Source organism: Pteropus medius, unplaced genomic scaffold, assembly GCF_902729225.1.
Source record: "Pteropus medius unplaced genomic scaffold, Ma_sr-lr_union100, whole genome shotgun sequence".
In the NCBI taxonomy this organism is placed as follows: domain Eukaryota; kingdom Metazoa; phylum Chordata; class Mammalia; order Chiroptera; family Pteropodidae; genus Pteropus; species Pteropus medius.
This window is the reverse complement of record NW_024350324.1, coordinates 620,044-631,027: the sequence shown is the minus strand read 5'-3', so window position 1 is coordinate 631,027 and position 10,984 is coordinate 620,044. Positions and strand designations below refer to the sequence as shown.

At 62.3% G+C, this 10,984-nt stretch overlaps 1 protein-coding gene across 1 annotated transcript; it reads left to right on the top strand.

The window, feature by feature from the left end:
- The first annotated feature begins 933 nt into the window (after window positions 1–933).
- On the top strand, window positions 934–7,795 carry ADAMTSL5 (ADAMTS like 5). The gene is given in 13 exon segments (XM_039839002.1): window positions 934–1,071; window positions 1,422–1,494; window positions 1,621–1,708; window positions 1,935–2,017; window positions 2,133–2,241; window positions 3,380–3,507; window positions 3,986–4,097; window positions 4,435–4,521; window positions 4,650–4,813; window positions 4,965–5,163; window positions 5,244–5,269; window positions 5,271–5,316; window positions 5,656–7,795. Coding segments are annotated over 13 exon segments (1,473 nt in total). The 5' UTR covers window positions 934–1,015; the 3' UTR covers window positions 5,958–7,795.
- The last annotated feature ends 3,189 nt before the right edge of the window (window positions 7,796–10,984 follow it).

Below are 10,984 nucleotides of genomic sequence, written 5' to 3'. Positions count from 1 at the left end.
GTGGCGGCGAGGCAGCAATCGCCAGGATGGGAGCAAGCGCATCCCCACTTCCCCCGGGGGAAACTGAGGCCTAGAGCTGTGGCTTGCCCTGAGAACACACGCGGGCGGGAAGGCAGCTAAACAGGGTCTAAGTATCTTGCTCCTTCAGGGGGCTCTGGGAAGTGAAAGGGTGGTCCTTCCGGCCCCTCGTTTTCCGTCACTCCCCCCACTTCGGAGCCAGTGCTGAGTCAGGAGGGGGTGTCCCTCCCCAATTTCTGCTCTCCCCTCCAGACTTCCTCCTGGGCCAGCCGGGAAGCTGGGTTCAGAGAGCAGCTGAGATGCAATCGGCTGCACAGCCCGGGTCAGAGACAGGCACCCCCCTGGGTCTCCCCGGCTTCCGGCACCTGGAGCCACCTCGTCACCAGACCCCTGGGTGTCCCAAGTCCAAATGTCAGAGCCCGGAGGGCCTGAGATGCAAGGAAACCGGGGCTCAAGAGGGGCCGTGGGTCCAGCAGGAACCAGCCCCACCCACCTCCCAATCCGGTGCCCAGGAGCTGGGGGGCCAGAGGACTCCAGCTTGTCCTGGGTGTCCTTTGGGCACCTCTGACCGCTGGGCTCCCTGGCTCTGGCCCGAGAAAGGACTCACAAGGTAGCCGCTCCCCTCCCCCTTCCTCTGTCCATGTCCCGGTCACGCGGAGGGCGTGAGTGGCAAGCGGCGCGATCTTTCCTCTGACAGATGGGGAACCCGAGGCCACGTCACCCGCCCCGGCCCCCAGGCCACCTCCCTCGCTCCTGAGTCGTCTTCATCGGTGGCCTCTTTCCCTCCACAGACCACGCTGCTGCTCTGTCCCACACCCTCTGCTCATGAGGTCATGAGGTGCCGTCTGGACCAGGGCCAGGTCGCCCCTCGCTGCCCCTCCCCAGTCGGGGGGCTCCCTGCTGCTGAGGGCCTGGGAGCTGACCCAGCCCCCGCTGGCCACACCCTCTGCAAGGTCTCAGAGCCCTGGACTGACCCCAGCTAGTCCCCACTGCACAGATGGGGAAACTGAGCCCAGGGGGAGCAGAGTGGCTGGCCCCTGGCCACACAGGAAGGTAGAAGCCGTGACGGTGGGGAGAGCGGTGAGGGGCCCCAACCCTGGAGACACACCTTGCGCTATCTTGGAATGATCCGTTCTGTCATCTGACACGGATCAGGCACCTACTGTGTGCATAACAGGACGATAAACGACCAATAATAATAATTCTTTGAACTCTGTTACCACACCAGGCTCTGTGACTCATTTTTCTTACCTGATCCGACAGACCCCTCACAGCTTTCCTGTACGGGGGGCGGGGGGGAGCTGTATTATCACCCCATTTTTCAGAGATGAGAAAGAAGTCTTAGGTCAGGGCAGAGCTGGGCTCCTGACGCCCCCACTGCAGAGAAACCCTCTGCCCCGCAGGCCCCGCCCCCTTTGGGATCTCCTGCTTCTGCTGTGGACCCTCCTGAATTGTGGTTTGCGGGGCAGCGCTCAGGTAAAGGGGAACATGAGGCGGGGGGACACCAGGCTTGGGGACCGGCCGTGCGGGGTTGCCAGCCCCTCCAACCCCTCACACACCCTGGCGTCCCAGCTCCAGGCTGACTTGACTCTCTCCCAAGTAGGTCCAGGCAGTGGACTCATGAAGTTCTTGGAGCCACTGTTCCAGCTCCTGTGGGCGGGGACTCTCCGTGTAAGCTTGGCTGCATCCAGTGAGTGGGGAGCGGGGAGCCAAGGGGCGGCCCGTGAGGGCCCTTGGTCAGCCCCCCCCCCCGCCATCCCCGCCAGCCCAGCCCAGCCCCTGGCCGCACCCTCTGCCTGCCCACACATGCTGTGCCTTTTAATCCCACTGATCCAGCTGGAATGTGGGTAGGGTTGGCGGGGCGGAGGGTGTGCGCGGGCTCTGGGGCGGGGGTTCCTGGAGGGCCTGACTGCAAGGTGGCCGCCCCGCTCCGCGTAGGTTTCCGGGGGAACAGCTGTGCTGGGGCGACCCTCACGAGTACCGCCTCTGTCAGTTGCCAGTAAGTTCGGTCTTGCTCCCCCTGTAATGCCCCCAAATATGTTTGCCCCCTTTCCAGCTTCTCTGGGCTCCTCCGAGGCTGTCCCAGCTTCTGACGCACCCATCTCTGTCCCCAGAACTGTCCCCCAGGGGCCGTGCCCTTCCGAGACCTCCAGTGTGCCCTGTACAATGGCCACCCTGTCCTGAGCCCCCAGAAGACCTACCAATGGGTGCCCTTCTATGGCGGTGAGTAGCCTGCCCGCCCGTTGGTCCAGACACAGTTCTTGGTCTCTCAGGGAGATGTGGGGGCTTGGAGGGTCGTAGGGAGGAGAGGACAGTAGCACTTGGCCTTTGAGGGATGTGTAGGAGTTGGTGAAGTGACAGTGTGTGTGAGGCGTGTCGCAGGGCCAGAGGGAGGCAGTGTCTGTTCTGCAGAGTCCAGCACCAGGCAGAGGACTCCCTCGGAGCTGTAGCAGAGGCCAGCAGTTCTCAGACTCACCCCGGTAGCAGGAAATGTCGCCGCATTCAGCTGAAAATAGCGAGTTATGTAACCGTGTGCCCGGGGCAGTGTGCCTCCAGATTTAAGAAAGACGGGCAGCTTCAGACACCACGGTGGGGGCAGACACAGATAAGAAAAGCCTGGAATGGAGAAAGTTCCATCCGTCAACCTCTTGGGTTTTTTTTTGGTTTTTTGTTTTTTTCTCTTTGCCCTATGAATTGGAAGAAACCCACCACCCCTGCAGAGGCCTGCTAGAGCCAGCTGGGGCTGCATTCCAGGCAGGATCTGCCAGCCAGTCTCGGGGAGTTGGGAGCAGAGCAGGAGAAGCAGGGATCGAGGCCAGGGGCCTGTGCCCATTGTACCCTGCTGCCAGGCAGAGGGGGAAACTGAGTCCCGGCAAGGGCCAGAGACACACCCAGGCTGTGCGGGTCGCAGTCAGCCGTGGACGCTTTTTATCGGGCACCTGCTGGGTGCAGTGCCCAGGTGCCGAGTGAGTTCTACCCAGTGCCGGGCCTAGAACTCCGTCTGGAAAATAGTAGGTGTTCATTGATTGCGGAATGAACGAATGAAAGAATGAATGAAGAATAGAAAACGAGGTCGATCACGGATCACAGTAAGGAATTCCGATATTAGGATGTGAGGTGAATGACTGACTGCATGCATGCATGCTGCAGGCCCAGGATCCTTGCCTGGGACAGTGCCAGCCGGGGAGCTGGAGGCAGAACTCATAAATCCAGTCTTGGCTCCGCTCAGCCTTGACGTGTGGTTTTGGCTGAGTCTCGGCCTCATCTGCCCGAGTCAATGGCTTTCTGGGGGAGCCTGGCGGGACGGGGTTTGGAACTAGGATACAAGAACCCCTGGCCCACTCACTCCTCCGGCCCCCAGCGCCCAACCAGTGTGACCTCAACTGCCTGGCCGTGGGGCACGCCTTCTACCACAGCTTTGGCCGCGTCCTGGACGGCACGCCCTGCAGCCAGGGTGGCCAGGGTCTCTGCGTGGCCGGCCGCTGCCTCGTAAGGACTCGCCAGACCCCGCCCCGCTCCCGCTGGCCCTGCCGGCCGACCTCCTTCCTTTAGCCCTCTCTCTCCAAGCCCCTGCCCCGCGCCTCCCACCTGCCGCGCCTTCACGGGGCCCTGCCCCTCCACAGTCTCCACCCCAAGTTTCTCTGGAGCCCACCCTTTTACTCTCGGGCTCCAGTTTTTTTACCTTCCTAGTACCGCCCTTTTCCCTAGGCCCCGCTCCCTTCCATCCAGGCCCAGCCTCTTCTCTCCAGGCCCCGTCCCCAAACCCAATTCCCTTTAGTTCCAAAGCCCCTCCCTCTCCTGTAGGCCCCGCCCTCCTGACCCGCCCTTTTACTCCCAGGCCCCATTTCTTTTATACCCTTGTCCCTAAGCCCCGCCCCTGATGCTCGGAGCCCTGTCCCCCTCCCAAGACACCGCCCCGGGCGGGGGCGGGGCTAGTCTGTGACTTGCGCCCTCCCGGCCCCTTTAGAGCGCCGGCTGCGACGGTTTGATGGGTTCGGACGCCCGCGAGGACCGCTGCGGCCGCTGCGGCGGCGCCAACGACTCGTGCCTCTTGGTGCAGCGCGTGTTCCGTGACGCAGGTGACCGCCCGTCCCATCCTCGCCTGTCCCCCATAGCCGGCCCTTTAAGGAGCCGGGGCGGAAGCGAAGGCCCGCGCTGATTGGGCAGTCTGCGGCCCAGCCCCCTATGATTCATCATTCTGATTGGTCACTGCCAGATTGTCCCGCCCTCCCCAGAACAGATGGGGTTTTAACTCCCACTGCCACACTTAAGCGATCATCACCGCAAACGTTTGTGGAGCAATTTGGGGGTGCCAAGACCATAGCTAACCTCCTTACCCACGGTGTCTCTTAATCCTCAAACTTCCCTCAGATGCGCCCCTACCCTCGCCCCAACACCTCCCTCCCTCCTGCCCAGGAACCTTCGCGGGGTACTGGAACGTGACCCTGATCCCAAAGGGCGCCAGACACATCCGTGCCGCTCACCGGAGCCGTAACCACCTGGGTATCGCGGGGTGGGGCTTGGGGGACGCCGGGTGCAGTCTGCAGACTGAGGCCTGGAGAGGGGGACGCCGGGGTCGGGAAGTGGGAGGGGTCCGTTGCAGGGAGCCAGGGCTGACCCTTCTCCCTCAGCGCTGATGGCGGGAGACGGGCACTACGTGCTCAACGGGAACTGGGCGGTCAGCCCGCCCGGGACTTACGAGGCAGCGGGCACCCGCGTGGTCTACACCCGCGCCGCAGGGGCCGAGGAGACGCTGCGTGCGGCTGGGCCCACCTCCCAGGACCTACTCCTGCAGGTGCGAGCTGGGCCTCCAGGGGAGGGCGGGGCGCGGGGAGGGGAGGGGCGAAGGATCTAGGGGAGGCCGGGGTTGGGGTCAGAGCCGGGAGGCTGGCCCATGGAGTTAAGCGGCTCTCTAGCGTGCCACATCCCCGCCCCCCGCCCCCCAGGTCCTCCTGCAGGAGCCCAACCCCGGCATTGAGTTTGAGTTCTGGCTCCCTCGAGAACATTACGGCCCCTTCCAGGAGCAGACACAGGCCCTGGGCTGGTCCCTGCGGCAGCCGCAGCCTCGGGAGGTGGAGCCTCAGCCTCTGAGACCCACTCAGCCCCGCTCGGACCCCCCACAGATCCTTCCCGACCCCACCACAGGTGGTGAGGCGGCCAGGGTGGGGACAAGCAGGTGGTGAGACCTGTGCCTGACTGCACCCCCAGCCCCCCCGCCCCCACAGACCCCTGCCCGCCCTGCCTGGACACTTACATGGTCATGCCACCGCCTGCTTCACTACTGCGGCAGCGACTTTGGTGAGAGACCCCTGTTCCCCAACTCTCATTTGGCCCCTAACTGACCTGAACTTGGCTCCTGTCCTGCTGACCTCTGACCCTGATCTGACTTTACCCTCGACTTCTCGACTCCAACTTGACTCCTCTTTCTAAGCCTAATGTGACTGTCATCGGACCCGTTGCTCTAAGTAGATCCCTTAAGTCCTCGTGGATCTCTGACCTGACCCTGACCCCAGTTAACCCCAGCCCCCAGGGCCCCCCATGCCCCACCCGATCCCCAGTTCCCTTGTCTGGCAATGGGGTGCAGGGATAGGTGTCCAGCTGGAGCAGCGACTAGCCCTGGCACCACCCTGCCCACAGTGTTTCGGGCTCACGTGCTGGGCCGCCTCCGCCAGGCCCAGGAGACCCGCTATGAGGTGCGTGTGCAGCTCGTCTACAAAAACCGCTCGCCACTGCAGGCCCTCGAGTACATGTGGGCACCGGGCCGCTGCCCCTGCCCTCCACTGGCCCTCCATCGAGAGTACCTGTTGGCCGCCCGGCGCCTCGTCAGCCCCGATGGCACTCAGGACCGGCTGCTGCTGCCCCACGCTGGCTACGCCCGGCCCTGGAGCCCCGCGGAGGAAAGCCGTGTTCGCCTGGCCGCCCGTCATTGCCCTGTCTGAGCCCCGAGGCGAGGCCCGCCCCGGCCACCACTCACAGGAGGAAAGACGTGCATGACCAGGCTCGAACTCAACCTATTTCCCCTCTTGCCCTGGCTTCCAGGAAGCTCGACGACATCTCCCACCCACGGCTATGTGACTCTCCCTCACACACACTTAAGACGCTTCTGCGCGTGGTCAGGTCCCCTGTCACGAGCGGGCAGGAACTGCTGAGGACACATTGAATGGCCTCTTTAACTTATTCCCTCTCTCACTCGTCGCTGCTGGAGATCGCGACACTCTGTGCTGTCTTCTAGCTGGCCCTTACCTACACGCCGTCATGTCACAAACAGGCACGCCCCCTAGAAGACACACCTTACCGTGCACTGTCTCAGGCGGCTCCCTTCTGCTCTGGCTGCTGGGATGTTCCGAGGCAGCCTTGACAGCTTCAACGCTTCCGGGGGGGTTCATTCTCGGCCACTGAGACGTGGGATGCACTGGCCATCGGGTGCACACGTGTGACCTCACATACCTCTCCCCTCTTCCTCTTGGTCCAGTCCCCACCTCCCCTCAGCATGTCTGACCCTGGGTGGGGGGTGGGGACAGGGAACATACGAGGATGGGAAACGGTGTGTGGGGGGGTAAACATGCCCACTCCAGGGCCTCAAATCCATCTTGGACCCCCCAGGGGAGGAGGCTGTCAGTCCCCGGCCTTGCCTGCCCCTGTCCTGTGATCTGGGCAGATTCTCCTATTCTACAGCAGGACACTGTGGGGTGGCCCGGCAGCCTCCCCAAGGGGCGCCCCTGAGAGGTCACCTTCCACCTTCCCATCCTGGCTAGGGTGGCTCGCGCCGCCATTTGGGACTGTATCATCTTCCGTATCATCGTGGTTTTTTCTCTGGGGCAAGGATGCTGGCAGTGGGTGAGTGGTGCACCGTGTGGGGGTCTCAGGCCTGGATGGGCTCAGCCCCTGACCTTGCGGACGACAGTTCCCGCCCCCCCCAGCCTCAGTTTCCCCATCTGCAAGTACCCTTTCGGCCCTGGCGGACTCCAACCGTGGGAATCACACTTCCTGGTTCCTTCCCTTTCCCCCGCCATCATTCATGCATTCCTCCCCCAGGTATTTATTGAGCGCCTACTGTATGCCAGGGGCCAGCAGTCCCTGGGCTGTCCCAGCCCTGTCATCTCCTGCCGATGCTGGAGAATTCCCCCTACTCCCCCGGCAAAGTGTGGCACAATTCTGGAAGGAAGTGTGGGTCCCGGGCGCCCCCTAGTGGCACGATGGGGGGGGAGAAGGGAGTCAGGGCACCCAGTGCCGCCTACAGCCCCCAAGGGCCCTGCGCTTGGGCCTTCGAAGACACGCCTTTCCTGCCCAGGCTTGCCCTCCTCGAGAACGCACCCTTACGCCAGCACCCACCTAAGGCTCCGAGCCTCTCGCCGCTCGCCCTCTGCCTTTCTATGTTGAGGAGTGGGGGGTCTAGGGCCCTGCCACCTACTCTCAAGCTGAGATGAGGCGCGTGCTCTGGGGAGGGGCCAGCACAGGGTCTCCTCCGGCAGGTAGGATGGCCACCTGAGCAGTGCCTTCCCTAGCCCGATCTCTCTCTGTGGCGACACCATTTCCAGTGACGATCTTATGACAAACGCAGTAAACACCCCGTGGCTTTGCCCTTTAGCTTTGAAGCGATCGAACCATCTGAAGAGAGAGTAGAAGACCGCAAATTCTGAAGATGCTCGAATCCAGGACGGTGGTTCAGGACTAACGTGTGCCCTCGCCAAGCAAAAATATTACACCGTTTCGCTGTTTTCCATGGACACGGGAATAAAAGCTCCTCGACAGGGTCACGTAGCGTGGCGGAAACAGAGTGACTCCAAATTCATTTTCTCCTCTTCACAGTCCCAGGCTCTTTTTGAATTACTTGCCGTGGCCCCATAGGAATACTCAGGGCCCCCTCTGGGTTAGAGACGGAAACATGGCCCAGAGTGACCAGAACGTGTACGGACGGGAGCGTCCCCGCCCAAGAAGCACGCGGGGCTGGCTGCGTCCCCGCGTCGAGAGCTGGGGGATTCTCCAAAGCGAACCTCCCGCAGGCGATGCTCATGAAAGAGTAATGAAAATGAGCGCGTCTGAGACGCGCGTCCGTGTTAGCAAAACAGCGGCTGTTTCTTTCCTCCCAGGAAAGACTGTTTTCAGCAGTATTTCCGAGCGCCAGCTCTCAGGTCACTCATGCTTTATTATTTCTAATTCTCTGCAGACACACACCCCCCCATCATCTGCCTGCCCTTCTCTCGCTGACCCTGTAGCAGACCCTGACCCACAGGACACGCGTCCACTCAGAGGGATGCGGGAAGCCCCGGACCGTCGTCCTCCCATTGACGTGGGCATGAGCGACAGGTCGGCCGCGTCTGCTGTAGGCGAACGCGAGTCACGATAGTAGGCTCAATAGCTATGTCCACGTCCCAGTCTCCAGAACTTACGGCTGGGAACTTGTTAGGGGAAAGGGACTGTGCAGGTGTGACTCGGACTGTCGTGATGGGCTCGTTCTGGATTATCCGGGTGGCCCTGAAACCAATGACAAGCGTCCTCGTAAGAGACAGAGCAGGCACCACGTGACGATGGAGGCAGAGACCGGGGCGACGCGGCCTCAAGTCCGGGGCTGCTGGAGCCCCCCCACCCCTCAGAGCTGGCAGAGGTGGCGGAGGCATCAAGGACCCTCCCCTGGAGCCTCTGGGGGCCATGTAGCCCTGTGACATCTCGATCTCAGACTTCCGGGTTCCAGAATGTGAGCAACGTCTTCTTGTTGTTTTAAGCCTCCCGGTTTGTGGTCACTGGTTGCGGCCGCCCCAGGAGACCTGGGTGCTCACCCTGCACCCTGCAGTCTCTGACAGGTAGATGCCCAAGGGGAACGAGCTGTGCTCTCCAAAGGCCAGTTCTAGCATGTTCCTTGAAGCTCTAGTCATAACGACCAAAAACGAAGCCACCTAAATGCCCCCCAGTAGGGGAACGGGGCGTACCATCCCTGGCCGCCTCACGGAAGGCAGCGATCCTGCCCACAGAAGAATCGATGATGCTTCAGGGCTGCCTGGGGCTCCGTTTCGGGGTAGGAAGTGACCGAGAGGGGCTGGCCCTGTCGCTGGTTACACTTTTCTGTATGTTTGAGAACAAAACAAGTCTGAGGGGTCTAAAGGTCGCTGTTTCTACCTGCTGAGACAGGTGTGCGTCCGCCCCTTCCCCCCCTCCCCCCGTGCTCCCTGGTGAGCTGGCCAGGCTCAGAGACAACCTTCGAGTAGCAGAGCTGGGGCCGGTTTCACCTTCCCCTGAAATGGCAAGGCGGGGGGTGGGGGGAGGGGGGGCGGGACGGGGCGGGGCAGTGCCAGGTGCAGAGCGAGCCCGGCACCCACATCTCCTCCCCCAGGCCTCGGCCACACCACATTCTTTAAACAGCTGGACAAGCGATAAGCAGATTCAGAGGTCCCCATCCCCAATGCCATGTGGACCTCTCAGCAGGATGGAGGTTCATTAATGATTACCCTCCCTCCCTCCAGGCAGATCTTCCATCCTGGAGTAAAAGCTAAAGTCCCCAGCACACCTTCCAGGTACCTGCAACGCCCTGCCCAGGGGACTCACCTCCTCTCTCTCCCTCTCGTACTCCGGCCCACCTGTCTGGCCTCCCCATCCCCTGTGCCCCGCTGGGCGTGGCCTTGGGACCTTCGCACAGGCCCTTCCCTCTGCCCTGATGCCCCTCCCCCCTTCCAAGTTTCACAAGACACCTGGCCTCACCTGCATGTCTGCTCAAATGCCACTCCTGCTTCCCTGGGGAGGCCTTTCTCTGACCCTGACATTGCAGCCCCGACCTGCCCGCCGCCCCCCGCCCCAACTCCTGGCTGCATTTCCGCCCATGACATTCACCTCCCTCCGATGTGTTATACATTTTGCTGACTGTGACCTGTCACCTCCGCAATCCCCAGGAGCAGAGATTTTTCTTTCTCTGGGTCGTTGCTGTGCCCTTCACTCCTGGAGCAGGGCCTGGCATACAGCAGGCGCTCAATATCTGCTGGGTGGTTGAATGAACGATGTGGACCCCCGCTCGGCAGCAGCGCTTGGTGCTCCCCCTCCCTTGCTGCGGTTCTCAAGCACGAGGACCGCGGGCCGTGGCGCCGGTGGCTGCATGCACTGTCCCCGGTGGACGGGGCCACCATCAGCTGGGGACAAAGCTGGGCCCGCCCAGGACTGAGAGGCAGGACGCGTCAAAGGACGGTGGAACGTCGCTGATGTGTTGTGTTTGGGCAGAAGATGGAAGTGTCTCCAGACGTGGCCCAGCGTCTCTGGGACAAAATCATGGGGGTCAAGAAGAGCCCGGGGGGGCCCCCCCGGAGGGCCTGGCATGTGCCTCGTGCCTCGTCCCGCTGGCCCGCCTCTTGTGTTTGCACCAGGCATTGTGACCGACTCGAAACGCGGAGTAGCGGAACTGCAGTGGGGGCGGACCCGGGGGACCCCAAGCCCCATGTAGCTGCGAGTGCGGGGTGGCCTCCGCTACAGATCCTTCCCCGGGGTACAAGATCCGGCCCCCAGGCTCAAGGTGGAGCTCGCTCCAGCCACCCACCCCCCTGAGACCACGTCCTGGCTCGGCTCCACCCCTGCCCCGCCCCCAGCTTCGTCCTGGGGCTCTGCCTCCAGGAATCTGTACTTGCGCGGGGCATTCTCTATTTAAACACTGTTGGATTGGTTACTGGATTTTAAATTTTTTTTTGATTTTTTTTTTTTTGGCTATAGCCATGCACCAAGCTGTCACCTTCCTTGTGTATCCCGTCTCTGCCTGGTTCTACGATCCGGCTCGTGTTGGCCTCACAACAGATACCAAGCACAGGGTGCTGGAGTTCCCAGCGCCCCCTCCCAGTTCCCAGGGGTGCCAGCCTGGCCTGCCTGCCAGCCCCGGGGCCTCTTCGCTTCCTGCCGGGGAAGCTGGCTGGCATGAATGGCCGCTGCTCCTCGGCGACCCACGGTGGTGGGGCGGGGTCTCCGGCTCCCTGGGCACCTGGGCGGGCAGTCTCAG